The sequence below is a fragment of the Prinia subflava genome, chromosome 3 (genome assembly GCF_021018805.1).
Source record: "Prinia subflava isolate CZ2003 ecotype Zambia chromosome 3, Cam_Psub_1.2, whole genome shotgun sequence".
In the NCBI taxonomy this organism is placed as follows: domain Eukaryota; kingdom Metazoa; phylum Chordata; class Aves; order Passeriformes; family Cisticolidae; genus Prinia; species Prinia subflava.
Genome location: NC_086249.1, coordinates 102,921,886 through 102,943,840, shown reverse-complemented (window position 1 = coordinate 102,943,840; position 21,955 = coordinate 102,921,886). Strand labels below are relative to the sequence as shown.

The window sequence follows — 21,955 nt, the reverse complement described above, 5'->3', positions numbered from 1 at the left end:
TTGGACACCACCATGGGAGCTCTACCACATCCCTGGGCAGCTCCTTCCAGTATTTAACAACCCTTTCCATGGGGAAATTCCTGCTGCTGCCCAAGCTGAGCCTCCCCTGGCCCAGCCTGAGGCCGTTCCCTCTCCTCCTGTCCCTGTTCCTGGAGCACAGCCCGACCCCCCCGGCTGTCCCCTCCTGTCAGGGAATTATAGAGAGAAATAAAACACCCCTGAGCCTCCTTTTCTCCAGGCTGAGCCCCCTCAGCTGTTCCTCATCTGGTTTCTGCTCCAGACCCCTCCCCAGCTCCCCTGACAGAGTGACACTTCAGAATTGAGTTCAGTGTCCTGTGCTTAGCTCCCTGTGCTGATAAATGGTTTAATTGTACCTCAGCAGAAGGTCCCAGGGCATTTTCTGTGCTGCTGTCCATCCTCTGTGCTATGAGTAACAGGAGGCAGCTAATGGAGCAGGTTTTGACACTTTAAATCAGAAATTAAAGAGGAATCCTGTCCCTCTGCAGACTCAGAGATGTGAATGCTTGTTTTACTGTAACTGTCCTGGCTCAGGAAGTAAATTTTGGCAGATAGAATAGAGTTCTGTAACTAGCTGCACTGCCAGAGTAGCACTTTTTATCTGTACTGTCAGTTTATTGTCAGTATGTTACTCTATTTGAAAGTGTTTTAAGAGCTCTTTCTTGGGCTTGTTTTCACTATTAGCTATGTGTGGTATTTTATTTCAGATCCTAAAGATGTCAGTTGCTCCTGCACACCGTCCAGTGTGAGTAAATCTGTTTTCTTTTTTCATTTTTGCCTCTTAATAGACCCATTTATTAAGATGGCTCTGTGAATCAGATTGTCTGTGTGGCTCTTTGTGCCAGGCTGCTGTAGCTGTTCCTGTGCTTGAGGCAAGGATTGGTCTTCTGTGCTTCACTGCTAAACCAGGAGCTTATTTTCTCAAAGCAGAATCAAGAGGTGAATTAATTTGTTCTAACTAAAATTTTGGAACATTTGATCTTACAGAAGCCAGGTAAAAACAGTTCCTCTCTTTTTTTTTTTCTTTTTCTTAAGTTTTCTTGATTTTCTTCAGTCTTCCTGAGCATCTTTATGTTTTGTGTGCTCAGAATTAAGTATTCTAGAAAGTTGTGTCAGTGGTGGAAAGATTTCCCTAGGAAATCCTGAGTTACTGTGTGAGGTGATTCCTTTTCTGCCTGGTGAAGCTGTGAACCCAAGAAGAGGAAGGCAGTCCAAATGGAACTGGAGAAAAGTAAAAAGCAAGGAAAGGCAACAAAGAGAGCATTAGGAAGACCAGTTGTGTTAACTTCTGGTAACTGAATGTCCTTCCTGGCTGTTTTTCAGGATTGTGCTCACAGGTTGATCTTGTCTCATGTTTCCAGAGATTATGCTCTGTGTTTGTCTCTACTGCAGCCAAAATCTGGAGCAGTTCTTGCTCCAGGCCCCCAGGAACCCTTGGGCAATCAGGTCTGCCACATTTCCAAGTGTTTTTTGGAATAGTAGAAGGGATTGGCAGAGCAGGCCACAAGGTTTCCCATGTCTGAGGGCAAATCAGGGCTGCTGGTGAAAGTCCCAAAGAAATCCCACATGGAAATTGTCTGTACATGTGGATTCATGTGAACTGCATTTTCTTTGCCAGTCTCACAGGTAGATTGTACAGGCTTGATTGCTCTTTTTTACCACCTAATATTTTCAGATCAATGGAGTTTACATTTTAAATGCTCTTGAATAGGCACTGAAGGCAACTTTTCGAGTCTGTGTTCTCTCTGCTTTACTTTAGTGGATTTTTTATCTTCATATGGAGCACTTCTGATAAAGCTTCTGAATGCTTCTGGTAGTCTGTGGAACTCTTAGTTTATTCCTGTGAGACAAGGTGGGCTCACACTATGCTCTGTATTCTTCATTTATTTCTCTTTCATTTCTTACAAGTAACTTCTGTAAAATGTGAGAGTATTTTAAGTGACTCTCATTGTCTGCTGTTAAGAGTCCCATTTTCCTTGGCTTTTGTGTAGTTCAGAGCATCGTTTTTACAGAACATCCAGTTAAGCCTTATGGAAATAAATATTTCTTTGTTTCAAGTACACTTTAACTGGAAAGCTTAACTAAAGAGCTCTGCACAGTGTGTTGCTCATCTGTCTCAGTGAGCTGGTGTGGAAAATTCTGATATGGAGTATCTATTTACCATGATATTTTTTAACAAAATATCAGTATTTTAGGAGCTGTTTCCCCCAGTTGCAGAAAAGGAGGAACATTTAACTCAATCTTCACTAGTACAGCAGCAGGGTCACTGCTCCAGGCTCACCCTCACTGTGTGAGATGGATTTGACCTTCTGTTTCCCTGGAAACCTCACTCTGCAGAGCAAAAGGCATCACTTCTTCCTTCCCTATTCCCATTTCACATCTGGGAATCTGGGAGGAGTTGAGAAGGGCTTTCCTGCTTGCCTTGGACCCTTCTCAGGTTGAGGTTTGCCTTGTCCTAGGGAGCTTTATGTCATTGGAGGTGCACAAATACTTCAGTCCTGAGTGGTCTGCAAGGATTCTAGACCCTTGTGGAAGGAGCTCACAGCTTCTGTTCACAGAAAGGTGGCCTTAGAAATTAAGGAAATTAATTAGGTAACAGTTCAAGATGTCCAGGTGTAGGTGTGGTGATGAGAGTTTCTGACTGTAAAGAAAAGTGAGTGCTAATTGAAGGGAGGTTCATGTAGTAAGACAGGGAAAAATATTTCCTCTATTTTGTACAAGGGATGGAATTTGGCAGCTGTAAAATACTGTCCATCCTTTTTTTTTTTTTTTTGTTCAGTCATTCCAGTAACAACCTCAACAACCTTGTGTGCTTTTGCAAATAGTTAGAAAGCTTTTTTTTTTTTTTGAGGCATTAAAAGTAAACCCTTGCTTTTCTCATAAGGCTGTGGCAGGTAATTTTGGCCAGATGTCCTGGGTAGGTGCAGGCAGCTCTGCTGGCTGGTGCTAAAAACTAAATCTCATTTTGGAAGAACGAGGCCAGTTAAATTTAAGCACCACTAAAATAAATGCTGAGCACGAGGGAAAGGACTCAGGGTTTATATTAAGATTCAGAGATCAGGGTCCTCTCTGTGTGATGTCACTGTCCTGGATGAATTTGGTCTACTGTTTATTTGCAGCGTGGTCGTGAGCCCAATATTTCCACAGAGTTTGCAGTGGTGAGTAATCTGATTTCATTGAGCTGTCCAAAACCACAGATGGAGAGGCAGGCACAGAGCCTTGAGCGTGTGGTTCTCTCTCTTTATTCTCTGCTTTCCTGGGCTGTGCTTCATTTGCCTCAATTCTTCTTGGCTCTGATTTACCCATCTGAAATTCATTTCCAAATAAATACTTGAGGACAATAAAGTGCTTTTAAATGCTGGCGTTGGAGGCTTAATCTTGACTTTTTGAAGGGCTGTACCTATGACAAATGCAGGTGAGAAGTCAGTGGGCTTTATTCAGAATTGCTGCTCTTCCTGTATGAAAGTTAAAAAGGAGATTTCACTTTTTTTCCCCTTTGGGAAATGTGATTTAGAGCTGGTTTCATTACTTCTCATCTTTTCTCCCTGTGTCTTTTTTCCCAATAGTTACATCATGTTCATACAAACCTGCCTTTGTACTCTGGGAACTGCCTTTGTCTCGACTTTGCATTCCCAGAAAACTTCCCTCCCTTAAACTCCTGTTGCAAAGTGCTTGTGCATTTAAAAATTACCAGGCTGCAATTTTTATCTCCTGAAAAGGAGGAAGAAGTACAAGTATTAAATGTGCAGCCTCTCAGTCTAGTCCTTTTTCCTACACATTTTCTCCTTACCACAGTAAATCTTATTTTTTGACAGTCAAATGTAAAAGTCTTTCATTTTTCCTCTGCTGAGCTGCTGATGAAAAATGTAGATGATTTGTCTCTAGGTGATGGATTTTCTTCCCTGTGGATTCTTGTAAATCACATTTTTGACCAGAGCCAGATTTTCTGTAAGATAAAACTTAAAAATCTGTTTTATCAGACCCTGGAGGCTCAAGTGTTGTTGGTTTATTTTGAGGAATGCATGTCCAAGACTGCTTGTGCCTCAGCTCTGTTCTGAGCTGCAGAAATACCACAGTTTATCCTCAAAAGTAATTTTCTTCTTAGAAGGATTTGATTAATGAAGGGCAATTTGTCTAAAAATACTGGAAAACATACTCTGGATTTTCTGGAGGGGGAAGAATTACCCAGTAGTTGATTTTGAGCTGGATTGTTCAGTGAGGATTTTCATTCTTTTTTTGTTTGTGTTGATGAGCTTGAGGAGGGGTTATTTGGGGCAGAGTTTGTGAGGGATTTTTATTGCTCTATCTTGTTTTTTGGTGGTGTTTTGTTGTTGTTGTTGTTCTGGGTTTTTTTTTATTTCAATTTGGCATCCAGTGTGTGATTAGACACTTCAGCATCTCATCCCTGAGGAATACAGAGTTCTTCTTTTGGACCTAGCAATAGGTTGTCCATACCTGACTTCAAACCTACTTTAGAGCTGTATATTTAATTCAGCAGACAAATCTGGATGTCCCTGGTAAATCTTTGTAGACTAAAGATCTCAAAATGGTGTTTTCCAGTGAATGCAGTTTGATGTGAACTGACACAGGAATGTACTTATTAATAAGGATAAAAAGTCAATCTGGTGCCTAAAATGTAGCTTTTTGTCTCGTTTTTTTTCTTCTGGAACTTGCTGGAGGTGCTCAGACTCCTCATCAACACTCCTGTCCACAATAGCACAGTGCATTTATGGGCTAAAAGAATACAGTGTTGTAGGGTATAAGCTAAAGGGGTGTACTTCTCTCTTAAAGGGATTAGGAAAGTGAAAAAGCAAGGTTTTCATGGAACAAACTTCTGTAGTTGCTGCTGGAATCATCTGCTTTAGAGCAAAACTCAGTTTGCAATGTCAGTAAGTGAAATAGAGGAAAAAGCAGCTAAAGATGTTGAGAGGGGCATGACTGTGCTCTGAATTCAGCTGCTTCTGTATAAAACCAGTGTGAAATAAACCTTCAGATCAATTCGTGAGTGCATTTTATGTCCATTGCCATAAGTCTGTGTAAGAACTTGAAAATCTCAAAATACACAGTCATCAAATTGAAAATGCTCCAGTTGGGGTTATGTTTATGTTACAATGCACAAAAACTTGTTCCAGAGAGATAATTGACACTAATGTCATCCTTAACAAAAAAACCAAGCAGCAAAAACATAAAGTTTTTTTGTTTTCTTTTTTTAGAGTTCTAAAACCTTCCTGAACGGCGCCTCTCGGTGCAGAATCCCGATGCCAACCTTAAATGCTAAGGAAAATGGCAAACCTCAGGTAAAATCTAAAATATTGCTGTAAAATAGCATGGAAGACTACTTAAGGCTCACATGAAACCTTAACTGTTTGTAAAGATTGCTCCTCTTTGTGGTGCTGAAATCTGCTTCCATCTTTGCACACAAATGTAACTTCAGGTGAGGGAACAAAGCATTACCTGCCATAAATAATGCAAACTGAGCTGTAGGAGATGGCAGTGCTTGCTCAGTTGAGCTTTTCTTTGTGATCTTGACACAATTCCATCAAAATTAATGCACTGCAAAATACTTTAAAGACAGCCCACTTGAAATATTTAAATTATTTATATTGTGTCCCATCCTTGCAGTCTCACTTTGCTCCCTTTTCCTTTCAAAAGCTGTCTGTACTTACACGATTATATGTGGAGATGGAGAGTTCTAAATATATGCAATTATTCACAAAAATCTTGCTTAAAACTCATAACCATAAGGTCTGCTATTTCTCACTAGAAAGGGAATTCTGGGCTTGCCCATTTTGTGGGAAAAAAAAAACCCCATTTTATCTTGTGATGGACATGAACTGAAAATTTCCATTTGAAATTTTGTATTCAGTACACTTGGCACGTTGTGTCCTGAAAGGATAACTTTTTTTTTTTTTAACTTCTTTCAGACTTTTCCAGGAAAATAGAAACTTCCTGTTCTCTTTGTCCTTTGCCCATAGAATAATAATGAGCATTCACAGGGTGGAATAATTGGTGCTGGTAAAAAAGTTTTGAAATTTTTGCTAAGGAAACATTTCACTACAGCTTAAACCCCCTCTGTACTGAGTTTATTTTTGTTTTGAGCTGCCCAACAATAGTCTCCAGCCCAGAAGCCATTTGTTATTTCACAGCCAGCTGGAAGGTAAGGGGAGATTGAAGAATATCAGCAGGTGCCTTTGGATAAGATGGAATTTATGGAAGAAAATCTTTTAAATTTATGGGTGGTGAGGCACTGGAACAAGTGGCCCAGAGAAGCTGTGGCTGTCCCATCCCTGGAAGTGTCCAAGGCCAGGCTGGACAGGGCTTGCAGCAACCTGGGATAGTGGAAGGGGTTGGAATTGGGTGATCTTCAAAGTCTTTTCCAACCCCAGCCAATCTGGGATTCTAAATCATGATGACAAAGCTAAAAAAACACATAAATCAGCAATTCAGCAGAGATTTCCTTTTTAACTCTGCTGATGCCTCTCCTGCCACCTTGTGAAGGGTCTGCCTATCAAAGGGTGAGGAAAATGTACCCCTGGTCCCTGGAGTGGTGTCACTTGGGAGCAGGACAGAGGGACAACACGGACAGTGAACCTGGGGAATTGCTGGCAATCCTGGGAATATCCCCCCCTTCTCTCTCCACCCTTCCAGCTGGGGTATGTTTGTATTACAGAGTCTTAACAAGGTTTAAAAAGAAACTGATAAAATCATTAAAACCCTTTCTTTGTCACTCTTTGGGGCTCTCTGATTTTCTGCCAGTGACAGAAGAACATCTTTTTCCTGTCAGAGCCAAGCTGAACATCTTCCCCTTTTTACAGGGGGTGTGTTGCAGTTACTTGGAGCTGATTTTCACAGTCAGCTTTTGAGCCTCTACAAACAGCAGATGTTTTGCATTGATGGGTTGGTCTCCAAGCACACTGGAATGGCAGCTTTTACTGGGTTTTCATTGACCTCTGCAATTACTGTAAAAAGGAAGCAAATACTCAGGATCTGCAGTGATTGAGAGCAGAGTGTGTTTCTGGCTGCATGACCTGAATACCTCTGTGCCTTCAATGCTGCTTATGTTAGGTTGGCCTCTTAAAAATGACATAAAATTGTGGGATAATGAAGCCTTCCCCAGAGATCAAGAGTGTGCCATATGCCTAATCATGCTCTGAGACAAGCTGGCAAGGCTGTACAACATCCTCTCTGCCAAGCACAAACTGCTGGGTTTATTATCCTTTAGCTATGTGCAGCATAAACACCCCCAAATCATCGACAAAAGTTTCCAGCATGAGTTTAAAGAAGTTATTTGGACTTGGGTCACCTCTACTGCAATATTTACCCACTCTTCTGAAACAGATTTAGAGCTGCTTGTCTGAGAAATGAGCAGTGTTGCCTCAGACAGTCCTGGCTGAGTTTGCTGTGCTGATTGTGCAGGAGATACTCAGACATCCTCTAGAATCCAGTGGGGAGCTTCACTGCTTAAACCCTTTGTTCTTCCCTCTTTTCATCTCTCTCTCATTTTTTAAAAAAAATTGTTACTTTATGGTTTGAATTGGTGCTGTTAAAATAGTTCAAGTTTTGAAGTTGCTCCAGTAATTCAGAAGATGAATATTTTTTATGATGATGGAATGACCCCTGGGCCATGATATAGGTTTGCAGGGCCATGCCAAAGGTCCTGGGATGTTTTTTCTGTCTTCTGGTTAATGATTTATCACCTGAGCCCAGACACTGGACTCCTGTAAGTCCTGCATCCCATTTAACAATCACATCCAGAATTTTGGATGCTGCATGACAGCTTCTAAAACTGTGCTGAGTGTCTGGGCTCAGGTGTCCAGATGGTTCCCTGGAGCTCTCTCCTAAATGATGTTCTTTAAAAACAGAATTTATTTAGAATCATTGAGTGTAAAATAGCAGAATTGAATTTTTCCAGGACTTACTTTTTTCCTTCCCCCATCAGCTTAGCAAATATTAATCAAAGTTTTCATCTTTGCAATAAGCACTGGAAATGGAACAGCCTGCTGTTATATCCTTTCTAGCCTACAGTCAAATATATATTTGAGACTTAATTCTTCACTGAGGCTTTGTTCAGATGCTGAAGAATTAGGAGAAAGAAGACAGTGTGTAGAATACATAACTAGGAAAAGTTCACAGCTTGGTAAAGCCTCTCAGCAAGCAGGTGAAAATGAGGATAGCTACATCCCATCCTTTTTCCAAGTTGGAAAAGAAGTACTGAGCTCTATTTATACCTGATTTTTTTTTTCTGTGTACAGCTGTAAGATGTAAATTTCCAGTTCTATTCTGAGAGTTCACTTCAGTCTGGTAGAGGATTAAAAATAACATAAACCCTCCTGGCTACACTGGGCTGTCTTGTTCTCGTGGAATGGTAACTTGCTCCACAAGTATTCTTAGCAGCCAGTGGAATTCTTGGAATAAAATCCTTCCTAGTACTAGAAAAGAACTCAGAATTCACAGCTTAGGCAATGCTGGTGAACTCCAGGCTTTTATAATTTGGAGATTGCAATGCTCAAATGGAACAGATGTGAAAAAAAAAAAAAAAAAAAGTGATTGCTTAACATAAAGCACTCACTGTCCATAATTCACATGGGAAGATGGCCTGTACCTAGATCAGTCAGTAAAAGGATGTTACAGAGTCTGAAAAACAGGCTCACTATTTGTACAGAAAGAAGATAATACATGATTTTATACAGAAATGTGTCCTTGTAGAAGTTTCTTGTACACAATGTTGTAGGACTCAATAGCTTGTCAGCTTTAATTCAACCACGGTTATGTGAGGTGAGGGAAGACTGGAAACTGTTTTATTCCACTGGATGTACTCTTAGTATGTGGGGGCTTTGCAACTTGAAACTGTTCTTCAATAGAACAGAAACTTGATTCTATTATGGACTGTAGGCACTCAGACAGAAACAACCAGATACCACCTGATATTCTGAATAGTCTCTGCTCTCTCTTGTCTACTCTGTGTATCCACACCAAGACATTTTTAAAAGTAACTTTCTGTGATAAAGCAGGTGCTAGTTTTTAAAAATTATGTTGGAACTGTTTGATTTCTTGTTACATACTTTGTTTCTTTGGTCTTTTCTCTCTCCTCTGTTGCTGGGGGATGTTGCAGGATCCAGAGATGCAGCATTTACTCACTGACAGTGAGAACTGCAGCGTGTCACTGAGCTCCAGCACTGTGGCCACTGGGGAAGGAAGGCATGGGACATCAGCCATCAGCTTCCTTGGGGCCCTGAGGATACCTGTGAGTGCCTGTACTGCTCCTCTTAAGAATTTCCTTTTGCCTCAGAATTCGTATTTCCATGAAGTTCTAGGTGCAGCAACAGTGAATATTAACTTTCCATCAGAGTCTTGAAATGTGGGATGTTCTAGACTCCGACAGGTCCCTTCTGGCTGAAATAGTTTATTCTGTCCTAAAATCTGTTCTGAAAGTTCTAAAAGTCTGAACCTAATGACATGTAGTTGCAAACTGAGTCCATAAGCACTTCTGTGGGTCAGAACTTCCTTCTATGGCTCCCCTTTTTATGTTCCTCAGCATTGTTTTAAAAACTTTAATCTTAAAATCTCTTGTCTGAGAAGTTTCAGGCAGCCCAAACATCTGGGCTGCTGGTAAAGGAAAAGAAGTTTCCTGGAGCTCAGAACCTGTCATTTTTGATTGTCCTCTCAACCAGAAGCTTGAGTGCAGAATTAGGATTATTTGCAGATTGATTTGGACCACGTGAAGAGTATAAAAAATATCCAGCACCCAATCTCTGTATTCCTACATCTTCTTGTCATGTTCAGTCTTGTCCTCAACTGTTTTTCCTGTGGCAAAGTGGAAGTAGTGGGTGAAAAAATTGCTGCTGCTGCCACCTGGAATCTGTGATATTTGTCCTGCCTGTTGTTGGGAAGGGTCACAGGTGCATGTGGAGTGTGTGTGCTGCTCCTCAGGATAACTGCAGCCCTCCATTCCAGGGATTGAACAAATCTGGTTTCAAACAAGTTATCAGATGGTGAAGATGGGTTAATTTGGCAGTTTAGTTGCTGCTCTGTGCAGTAAATGCACTTTAATGTGCTCAGCAGGAAAGAGGATGGAGCAAGTTAGAGCTTTAAGCAGGTCATTGCTCAGTCTGTGATGTGCTTTTAACCACATTCTGATCTGGACTGTGTCAGACTGGTTTACTGACCTTTTATAGAGCTGAGCAATAAGGCAGAAATCTTGAATCCATCTGAAGGAGGGAGATAAAGAGCACAAAAAGATGCCAGTTTCTCTGAAACACACTCCAAACCTGCTGTAGTGCTGTATAACAACTTCATTTAAGGGAAATAAGTGGTACAGGTGTCCCAAACAATATAAAATCCTTCATATTCATTTCTGTGTTCTGTGCTCAGGTTATTCAGTACCATTTTAGTGTTCTTTCTTCAGGCAGTACAGTACAATTGAAACATGTAGGAAAATGCCACAGTCTGCTCAGAGTGCAGGCTTTGTGCTCTCAGGGGAAAAATGTGTGTTGGGAATTCATGAGAGAAAAAGAAAAGCCTAAATGCTTCCTAGAAACCATTTTCATAATGGTCTGTGAAAGCAAATAACTCTGTCAAGATATTAACTCCCTGTTTTCATTGTTCTCTCAGGGAGTCGTGGAGTTCTCCCTTTGTCTCCTGTTTGCAAAGCTGGTGAGCTACACTTTCCTCTTCTGGCTTCCCCTCTACATCACAAGTGTAGGTGAGTATTACAGGAAAGGGGTACAGAATTATGGCAACAAAGTCTCTGCAAATATGAGCTTGGAATAAATAAGAAAATAAACATTACTGCTTCTGAAAGAGGCTTTCTCTGCTGCAGTGGCAGGGCAGCTCTAAGTCACCAAGCAGGTTTATGAATTCAGTATTATGAGAGGGCATTTTCAAAATAGAAGTGACTGGCTTATCTTCAGTAATTCCAGGCATAAATGCCGTGTCTTTGGCTCTTGCAAACAAATCAAAAACTTACTTTCTAACAATATTTTCATGATTGAAGTGTCCTATTAAAACATGTACAAAATCATGTAAATGAGTTTCTTTATCTGTTCTGTACTGATGTTTTGATTTTTTTATACTTTTAGAGTGCAAGATGGACCAACTTTTTAGCAAGATCTGTTGTGATAGGAGAAGGAGTAATGATTTTAGACTAAAAGGTGGTAGATTTAGACTAGATATCAAGAATAATTTTTTTGCAGTGAGGGTGGTGAAACACTGCAGCAGGCTGCCCATAGAACCTGTGCATGCCCCATCCCTGGAAAAATTCAAGCTCAGGCTGGATGGAGCTCTGAGCATCCTGGACTAATTGAAGATGTCCCTGCTCATGGCAGAGGGGTTGGATTGGGTGACCTTTAAAGATTCCTTCCAACCCACACCATCCTGTAATTCTGTGATGATAAAAGTGAGAGTAATTGCATTCAAAAGTCTGTACTGCTGAATACCTACTTTTGTTACTACTTCTTTTACACAATGTCACCTTATTGTGGCTTATTCTGAATAAAGAATTCTGCTGTAAGATGCCTTTGCCCTGGCATGACAAGACTGCTGAGATTTCCATGTTTTATAGCCCAGGAATGAGACAAATGTTTTGCTTCTCTCACCAGAGCATCTTGATGCCAAAAGAGCTGGGGATCTTTCTACACTGTTTGATGTGGGTGGGATCTTTGGTAAGTTTTAATGGTACTTTACTCTTGATCACACCAGTTCAGGAAAGGTTCTGGTACACACAGCTTGCATATTTTATAGTTCATTTGCATTATTTCTACTGAAGAAAAGATACTGAGCTGAGAATTGTGTTGAAAAGTGAAAATGTAGTAAAATACCTTCACAGCCAGTGACACTGTCCAGTACAGATTGGAATAGTCAAATTGTGGAATCTTTTATCTCTGTCAGCTCTGGCCCACGAGTCCTGGTCACCAACCATCAAAATACTTCCTTTTGTCAGTCTAACTTCAAGAGAACTGTCCCTGTTTGTTCAGTGGTGTGGATTTTGTGGGCACAAAGGTTAATACCCACAGGTGTTTTGGTTTGGGATTTTTTTGATGCCTTATGTAACTATATGTGATAAAATTGGGAGATCAGAATAGTAATAAGGACTAGGCTATTCCTTTATAATTTTCAAGGTGACCACTGAATACATTTTCATGTCAGTGCAGACAGTTCAGTTTGTTTCCCTGGTTGCAGTGGGACACGGACAGAGAACCAAGTTTTCTATTGCATGGGAGGAATTAAGAGACCAATGAGTGGAATACCAGAACTCCAGCAGTAGGGCCATGTGGCACCTGGTAAAAGGCTTTTTGCCTTGGATATTTGGAATAAATAATGAGGAGGAACAAGTGTCTGCTTCTGTTGTCTTCAGGTCAGAACTACTTCAGTTAATGAGGATGTTGCTGTGTGAATTGTGTAACTGTGCAGTAAAAGCCTTTGGGTTCTGTTGCATTAAATTAAACTGATGTCTTTTGTGCAAAACACACCCTGAATGTTTTCCTCACACCTATGTGTTCTTTCAGGTGGGATTTTGGCAGGTCTCATTTCAGACAGGCTGGAGAAGAGGGCATCAACCTGCGGAATGATGTTGCTGCTTGCAGCACCCACGGTAAGAGCCTGCCCCTCTCTGACAGCCTGAGGCTGTGACACCATGCCCTGGACAGTTCTGCAGGCAGCATCTCCCAGCCTGCATGTAAAGAGTAAAAACAGATTAAAAACTGGCATGAAAAGTTGAGCAAGTAAAGATATTGGGGCTGAACAAGCTCACAGTCTTGTTTACTAAACAAGCAAACAAGTCTAATGTGTTGGGGTTTTTTTGTTACAGAGTGTATGAAAAGTTTCACTCTTGTAAAACTTGATGCTAAGAATTTTAGCTGCTCAAAGGCTGAAATTTCTAAGCTGTAACTCTTGGAAAACCAGCAGATGGACATGAGAGAGGCGTTTTTATTTGATTTTTCATGACCTGTATTCTGTGCTGTGCTGAAGCTGCAGTTGGAGAGTTTAAAATTGAGTGGTCTCATAGCACAGCCCTTCCTTCTGAAACACCATAGAGGATCCTACTCCTTACCTCCCTTCTGTGTCCAATCAAACAATCATTCTACTGTGGCCTAAAAGGGTTTAGTAAAACCTGGAACTTTCATGTAATACCAACTAAGATATCTTGTAGTTAACATGGAGCAAATGGGGAACCCAGGATTAGTCCATATGTTGGTATTGAGTGCTTATTTATTCTATTTACAGCTATACATGTTCTCTGCAGTCAGTAAAATGGGCCTTGAGGCTACTGTGGGTGAGTATTATTTAATTATTCTGCCTAGCTTTCTATGAACTTTGCATTTGTAACCTTTGATGCTCTTTCCTTTTGTCCTTTGTTTTCTATTTTATCTTTTCCTTAGAAGAGGAAGTATGGAATCAAATTCCTTAGATTTGGTCTTGCAGGCTTTTTACAGGTTGAAGTGGGAAGGTAGGAAATGAGTAAGGGGTGGCAGGAGAACAGGTTTAGTTAATATCATTTGTCTTTCTGGAGCTTGTTGTGTCAGCACAGGATTTTTTATCCCTTCTGCCAAATGTCAGAGATATTTAAATATTGCCTGTGGTACTTCTGACAGCAGCATTAACTTTACTTGAATAGGGTGAATTCCCCTGTGGCTTTCTATCTGTTGCCTCAAACTAGAAATGAAAACACAAGTGCTGGCAGTGGTGTCTCACCTACCTAAAGGCCTCGTTCACTTTTAGAGTCCTCTGGTGCTGTATAAGGAGAGAAGGGCCTTGTGGGTGTATCTTGTGAGCAACCCCTGTCCTCATGGTCAGTTTAGTCCAATATTCCCCTTTCTGTGACCTGCCAGGATCAGTAAAGACCCTGGGAAGTGATTTTTGTCTCAGCCCCATCTTCTGGTATGTTTGAGGATTCACATCGTGGAGTGAGCATTGAAAAGAGACAGGAATGGATGTTGGTTTCATCCTTTCCCAATTCTGTATTGGGTCAGGGGTGCCAAGGAAGGATTAAACCACTTGGGAACCATAGGCTGTGATGTCTCCTGTTGTTATGGTAAACATTTTTTCATTCAACTCACATTTGCCTTTTATTTTAAACTTGGAACAGTGATGCTGCTTATCAGTGGTGCCCTGGTGAATGGCCCCTATGCCCTGATCACCACTGCTGTCTCTGCTGACTTGGTGAGTGTGGCTTCCCCTGTGACATTTGGCCTCCAGAGCCCTTTGACTTGTGCAGGGTCACCAGGGAAGGGGCTCTTTGTCCCAAAGCAAGGCAGTGAGGAGCTGGAAAGGCAGTGCTGAACTCAGCCACTGAGATCTGTTTTAGAGTTGGTGTTCTAGTATGAATGAGTGCCATGCTTGTGAGAGCATCTAAATTATTCTTGACCACTCACAAGACTGTGGGTGACAGCCCAGATTGAATCTGAAGGTTGCATGCAAAGCCAGGCCTCTGTGCAGGAGCCTTGTCCCCTTTCATATTTTGCATTTTTAAATGATTGGAGGAGCTGTACCTGTCTGAGACATGAACTGGTGATTTAATTCCCATCAGAAAGCTGTATCTGGCACAGACCTTTACAGAAGTAAAGGTATGTGAAAATAAGAAGTCCAGGTACTTAAGCTGCCAGCACTTGCAGCAGGATCAGATCTGCCAAGTCACAAATGCTATGGGAAAACATGAACATTGCTCAGTAGGGAGACTTTGGAAGTCTGTTTTGTAATGTGTTGGTCCTTTAGGGCACCAAGCAAGAGGCAAAAGTCCTCTTACTGTCTTGAATGCAGGAATGTTGTAAATACAGGAAAAGGGGCAGGGTAGAAATCTCCAGGCATGTCCTGGAGCCCTGTCCTTGGCCTGGAGGTGTTGGCCAGACCAAGGTGACCAGCAGGCAATGCCCATTTCACCCTCAGCCTTGCTCAAGGAGCTGACATTGCAGGGTGCTGGAGGTACCTCCAGAGCACAGATGCCATGTGGAGGGGTGGGAGATGGATGCTTTAACCAGGGCTTTCTCAGAGCTCAGCTCAGGCTGGGTCTAAGCCATCTCTGTCCCTCCAGGGTACCCATAAAAGCCTGAAAGGGAACTCAAGAGCCTTGTCCACAGTGACAGCGATCATCGACGGGACAGGATCTGTGGGTAAGCCAAGGCCACCTGCCCCAGCTCTAACAGGCTGAAACAAAGCATTTCTGAGAAACTGGGCTCTTCAGGTCACGCTTTGCCAGGCCTCAGAATAGTTTTGGATATGGGTGTCCTGGATTGGAAAGATAGGTGTCTGCCAGGGAAGGCAGGAGCCTCCCTTGGAATAGAGAATGTAACCCCCCTCCCTCCAAATTATTATAATTTTGAAATTAAGGGACTTTCAGGCAAGGATATGGGAATAGGAATAACAGTTCTTTACTAGGAAAATTAATTAAAATGCAGTACTACAAAAAAGCAAACAAATAAAAACACTGAGAAAGTCAGAACACAACCTGACACCCTGTTGGTCAGGGTGTTGGCAGCAGTCCAATCAAGTCCTCCTACAGTGACAGATGTGGTTCTGTTGGAGCAGAGATGATCCTGTAGAAGGGTGGAGTTTTCTCTGAAGGTGCAGTGGGGTGAGATGGGTCCAGCCTTCCTCTGGGAATGCAGAGCACACAGGCTGTGCTGGGCTCTGAATGCCAGGGTTTATCCAGGTGGGAATGCAGAGCACACAGGCTGTGCTGGGCTCTGAATGCCAGGGTTTATCCAGGTGGGAATGCAGTGCACACAGGCTGTGCTGGGCTCTCAATCCCAGGGTTTATCCAGGTGGGAATGCAGAGCACACAGGCTGTGCTGGGCTCTCAATCCCAGGGTTTATCCAGGTGGGAATGCTGGGCTCCTCCCCTGGGTGCAGCATCTCCCATGGATGATGGAATTGGATCAGCCCTGCAGTGAGCCTCGATGGCCCATGGACAGCAGAGATCCCCTGGAGGGAGGATGGGTCCTGGAAGGGATAAAGAACCCTGCCCCAGCTGGTTTGAACAGCTGGCAATAGAATACAGACCCCTGGTTACATCTTGCATTGCAACCCAAGACAATGGGGAATAGCACAAACTTCACCTGAAGCCTCCAGTGGTGCCACACCTGAGGGTGTGAAGAAGGAGAGGATCACTGATACTGGCACAGACAGCAAAAGGAGATGGCACTGGGTAGTCCTGGGATCAGGGATATTTTATTTATGCCCTCCACGTGGAAGGGAAAACAGTAAATTCAGCTCAGTACTGGATGAGCATTTTGTTGAGCCAAAGGCAGATGTTTATCACACATCCAAGTCTTCCAGCTTCCTGTCTGTACCAGTAATGATTTGCACTTCCTGGGACTTTTTAATACATCAGGTAATACTGAGTTAACTAGGTGGAAAAACGGATACTCTAATTCGGAATAACTACATTTCAATACAATAAATATTAAATTTCACAGTGCTGTCAGTATATAATATAAGATTCCAAAATATAATGCCAATGTTATATTTTAGGTGCAGCTTTGGGACCTCTCCTGGCTGGCCTTATTTCCCCTTCTGGCTGGAACAATGTGTTTTACATGCTCATGGTGGCAGATGCATGTGCCTTGCTAGTAAGTCTAAAAATTTAGGTGATGTGTATTTCCTCTGTGCTAAGCTGTCCCAAAAAGCAATTTGTTCTTTTGCCATTTCAATATTCTGTGTTGTATTAGACTTCCAGTGGTGTAGGAGATTTTTCAATCTAACAGCAAATTTGCTCGTTTTGAAATTCTCATCTAATTTTAACCAAAAGTGCAGCTCAGTTCTGATGCACTTCAATTCCTGAGCAAATACCCAGCTGTTAATTGCTGGCTGAGCAACTTAGAGCAGGCATAATTGCAAGTAAACCTTCATATTTAGACCTAGAAGTTGCCTCAGTTCCACTCATGGAAGAATCACTTCCGTTTTATTTAAAACCAGTTTATCAAAGCCATAAAAAATGTTTTCCTGCATTGCAGTATCACCAAAATCACCCTGATAATGAAGCTGTTGAATGTTAATAAATCCCATATTCCATATGGGCCCTGAAACAGCTATGCTAAGTTAGATGAAGAACTACAGTCCTGGCTTTTCACAGTAACCAGGAGCAGATGTTTGGGGAAAAAAAAAAAGAGCACACAGGTGCTGGCCTGGTCCAAAGCACTGAGTTCTGGGCTCCTGCAGAGGAGCTGAGTGTCAGACAATTCCTTTCCTGACACAAGAAAATCAGAAAGCCTTTGAGTTACAGCTGAGGCTTTTTTTTTTCTGAATTCAAATTAAACCCTGCCTTTAAAAGTTTTTTTTTCCCATGTTTTAGAGTAATTCTCTGGAAATTCAATAAATTGGATAAGTTAATAGCTGAAGCATGTTGCCACTGATAGACAGCAGCTTCATCCACAGCAGCAAATCCTGGTTTGTGCTGCTTTCAGCATTTGGTATTTTATGCTGCAGAGTGAGGCTTGGGAGGTTGTCATATTTTTCTTAGATAAAATTCTCATTGTTTTTCTCTTACAGTTATTGAATAAATGAAAAGATGCCACATTTCTTTGCAGAATCAATTAAAACACCTTTGCAAAGCTCTGGTTTTGAGAGGTTTGACTCTGCAGTTGTAATAAATCCTTTTTTCCATAACTGTCCTGCTTTTCCTGGTTTTTGCAGTGCAGCATATGGCTACCTGTGTTTAAATGTTATTTCTCCAAGGATACCTGGAGGGGGATTTAGCCTCTTATGTGGCATTCAGTTCTGTCATTCTTGGCCACTTCTGTGCCTCTGAAAATATTTTAACTCCTTAAAACATTCATTCTTAAAAGAGTGAGCAAACTTATATTTATAATAGTGAGATTTTGAGGATAAGATAACCTGAAATAGTGAGGAACCCTGAAAGCTCCAATTCTGTCTTTAAAGTACATGAGAACCACCAGATTGTAAAATCACTTCTTGCTGCTGTCTCAATAATCCTTTTAAGGTGCACCTGAAAGCCCTGATACTGCACAGACAAGCAAACATGACTGTCTGTACTCACCTTGACTAATTGTGGGATTAAAGCTTTTCACACACAGAGTTGTTTTTGCAAATAGCAGCTAAAATACTTCCATGCTTCAAAATTTCTTTCTGGCACGTTTTCTTGAAGCCTCGGGGTCCCTCTGCTGGTTTCTTCACCCATTTGCTGGTAAAGTAACCAGGAAACCATTGTGGGTTTTGTGAAGAAATTGACCTCTCAGATGGAAAAAGGAAATTATTTTCGTCTTGCCTGCTTATTGTGAAAGCTCCTCTTCCAAACATTACTGAGCATCTGTAAATCTTTATTTTTTTAAAACAAGTTCAGCATTACAGGGTAATGTTTCAAATGAGAAACTCTCCAAAGAACAATGAATAATTCTGCTTCTTGTTTGTCTGGATGATACTAAAGGAGATTTTGTGATTGTTTTTGCAGCTCTTACTCCGTCTTATCCAGAAGGAACTTCAGTGCCATGCAGATCACACCCTGTAAGTGTTTTGTATGGCTGCTGCTCTTTAATAACACTTTGAAAACATATTTCTAAGCCTTCCATATACAGTCATAAATGATCATTGAGGGTGGAAAAAACCTCCAGGATCAGTTCCAACCTTTGTCCCATAATACCCAAATGTAGACTGGGCATGTTAAGGTTTGTGTGTATCCATTTCTGTCTGTTCTAATTCTGCTTCAAAAGAGTAACCTCAGTTTGATGTTTTCAAATCATGATCCTTTAGAACATTTTCTTTTGAAAAATATCTGAAAACACAGCTCTGTCACAGTCTCTTGTTTGTGGGTTTTTTTTTTCCCAAATATATAATCCTTCATGGGTTTCATTGTGCAGGTGGGGAATTGCCTGCCCTGTATTTAGTAATAGTTTGAAATGTAACTTTTCCCAAAAGTTCTCCTGTCAGGAAAAGGTGACTCTCAATTTACAGTATTTTGAATTGAAAAAAAAAATTCCACTGAATCAATACACAAAATCTAAATTGAGCCCTGTGATTGTAGAATTTTGGAGAAGTAAAATGGAGAGAAATAGAAAAATGCACAGCAGGGGCTGGCTCCTGCCTCCTGGTGTCTGTTCTGCCTCACACCTCAGCTTTTCCTGCCTCGTTGCTGTTTTAGGTTCAAAGAGCACTAAGCTACGAGACCAGAGCTGGGATAAGGAGTGTGCCAGTGGATGGAGCTCTTCCCTGAAAACCAAACTCCACGGGAGACCTTCTTGTGTATTTGAAGAGTGTGTGTGTGGTGAAGAGCCCTGCAGCTTTGCTGGGAGCAGTGTGAGACATGCAGCTGGTAAATCCCTGAAGCTCTGATTTTTGCACATGAAAAAGTACCTCAGGATGGCAACTGTTCATCACATGAAGAGATGGGGACTTTGGGAAGGTCTCAGCAGCACACCTCAACTGAGCCAAAGAGAAATACCAAGTGCCTTTTTTCTTTCTTTTGATAGGATGTTTTTAATTGAAACTATGAACTGTGTATTTGCCAAAAATCAAGGCAAAGCTGGAGCAGAAGGAAGTTGAAATTTTAACAGTCTGTGAGTGACTGTCCCAGTGTCAGTGAGCAAAGTATGTGTTTCTTATGTTATCTTGGGCACACTAGAGCATCACTTTATAGAGGACAATATCAGCTGGTTATTAAGATATGTGCTGCTATTGGTATTTGAAGCTGCTCAGACAATAATAACCCCGCTGTATTATTAGTTTTTAGCTACAGTACTTCCCAAGGACAGCATCCAGCCTTTTGGTAGGTTATAAAATAGAATTTCCTCTTGGCTGTGTACTGCAGTTAGCAGTTTTCATAGATCCTCTGGATGGATGTTAGTCCTCCATTAGGATTATGCAAAAAACCAGGAGTCCTAAGCAACAAAAAGCAGTTTATGAGTCACAATTTCCAGTGAGGGCTCTAATGATTTTTCAGGGCATTATAAACTAATTGTACAAACATCACTGGATTGTGCTGCTCTGCTAGGCTGGGCTGACATGAGAGGGATTTCTTTGGGGTGGCAGAGAGCTGTGAGCTGTGCTGGGCTTCAGCCCCACAGGACTCAGCAGGTGAAGCTGCTTTGGTGCACAGGGGTCTCTCTTGGGTTTCAGTGGAAGTTGTCATCAAATCCAGGCCTCAATATCCAGAAATCTCTCTCCAGTGGCTCTGGGTTTTAGATCTGGAGCCAAAATACCAGAGAAGAAAATTTACCTGTGTGGGTGGTAGTTTGTAAGAGAACATTTGGAGTACCTAGTGCTACCCAGAAAATAGATGGTTTCATGTCTTCAGTACATATCAGTTCTTTGTACAGCTGTCTGCTTTGCAAACAGAATGTTTCTGTGATTTTTTTTTAATGTTTTTTGGGTATGAAATCTTTCTGTGAAAAGAGATCTTTTTTTGTATGGGGTGTTTATACTTAGATCACAAAGATTAGGTAATTTAAACTGTGTTGTTGTCCTTAACTGTATTTATTAAAGCTCTAGGCCTTTGTCTTGCTCTATGCTCTTTAAGTTTTGTGAGACAGTGCAAGAGTCTCTCCACTCGATTAGCAAAACACTTCAAAAGCCCTGCAAAATATTCAGGGATGTCCCATCAGCTGCTGGTAACACTTAATTTCCAGGGCTGTTTTGTACCTGCTCAGTCTTTGAGTTGCTTCACTGGTTTGTTACAGCACTGGGCTCATTTTTAGCTGTTTTGCTGAGCAGAGGTGCAGGGATGACCTCAGACCCACAGGGAATTAGGGAGGGTGCCAGGTCCTTGCAGGGAGCTCTAGGAGGGTCCTGTCCCTGCACTTACCTGGATGGAAGGTTGACCTCACACATTTTGAGTAAACCAGGGGGGATACTCAACGTGTGAACTCAAAAATCTGTGCTGTGCTTTGCCCGTGGTTAAATGGGACAGAATTGTGCAGCAGTGTTACTTGAAAGGACTTCCATCCTCCTGGAATGGGAAACTGCTCCTGGAATGTCACACAGCTCCTCACTCAACCTGGGGCACTACTGAAACAGCCTCTGATGGGGCAAAAATAACATTGCAACCCCCAAACAGCTGTCCTGGCACAATTTGAGTACCTGTGTGGGGAGGGAGGGATGGATGGAGGACCACTTTAGCTGGGTATTCCAATCCCTTTCCCCAAAAATAGTGTAAAACTTTATACTAGTTTACTGAAACAGTTCAAACTCTGCTGCACTCAGATTTTGAGAAGCTGTTCCCTGTGGGCTGAAGTCTGAGGTTTAAAAGCTTTTGGTTGTGTTTCTGAAAATATTGAAGTGTGTTTTGGGTTTTACTCATTGGGGCTGCTGCTGCTGTTATTTATTTATTTATTTGAATAGCTTTTGCACTGCAGTGACTCGGGTATGAGGTAATGACAGATTACATTTCAGTCCCTCCAAGCTACAGATTTGTTGGAAAAAAGATAAAGATTTCATTTCCTTTTTAAAAAAAAGTCTAAAGATCCCCCAAATAGTGAATAAACTGGTGTGTGTTTTGTTAGTGTCAGGTGTCTGTATCCATTAATCTGGAAATGGGCAAGATGACAAAGTTATGTATGTAAAAATGTGAGTGACCAGTAGGTACAGCCAAATTTAAATGCGACTGCAGGGTTGGTTTGTTGGGTTTTTTAATGCTGATTATTGTGAATTTCATCCATTCACCATCCTGTGTTGAATAAAAACAGATTCTATTCTGAACAGAGAAGTGTTGAGTACTTTATCTTCTACATCTCCATGAAGAAATGCTCCATTTATTGGTTGGAAGGACAGACATTCCTGCTGGGACATTTGCCTGAGTCAGGGGCTGAGTGTGGCTCTTGTGGTGACTTTTAAGGTGACATTTTTGTTGTCTGCTTTGCTTGCTCTTCAGTATATAAGAAATTGGCATGGAAAAGCTTCATCCTTTCTCTCTAGCTCTGATCATCTCCAACATCCATTGTCTTGATTATCTTAAAATGTTTGAGGGGGGTTTTGTGCCTCTGCCTGACATACAGTG

The 21,955-nt window shown here is 41.6% G+C and overlaps 1 protein-coding gene across 6 annotated transcripts in view; it reads left to right on the top strand.

The window, feature by feature from the left end:
• Positions 1-21,664, top strand: part of SLC37A1 (solute carrier family 37 member 1) — a 36,530-nt gene extending 14,866 nt beyond the window's left edge. For all 6 annotated transcript variants that reach the window (XM_063393129.1, XM_063393127.1, XM_063393126.1 and 3 more), the window contains exons 10-21: positions 726-763; positions 5,232-5,315; positions 9,131-9,262; positions 10,630-10,720; positions 11,616-11,678; positions 12,522-12,607; positions 13,240-13,288; positions 14,102-14,175; positions 15,044-15,122; positions 16,483-16,580; positions 18,419-18,471; positions 19,106-21,664. In XM_063393129.1, coding sequence (XP_063249199.1) covers positions 726-763; positions 5,232-5,315; positions 9,131-9,262; positions 10,630-10,720; positions 11,616-11,678; positions 12,522-12,607; positions 13,240-13,288; positions 14,102-14,175; positions 15,044-15,122; positions 16,483-16,580; positions 18,419-18,471; positions 19,106-19,121 — 863 coding nt within the window. In that variant the 3' untranslated portion in view covers positions 19,122-21,664. The remainder of the gene's footprint in view (positions 1-725; positions 764-5,231; positions 5,316-9,130; positions 9,263-10,629; positions 10,721-11,615; positions 11,679-12,521; positions 12,608-13,239; positions 13,289-14,101; positions 14,176-15,043; positions 15,123-16,482; positions 16,581-18,418; positions 18,472-19,105) is intronic.
• The last annotated feature ends 291 nt before the right edge of the window (positions 21,665-21,955 follow it).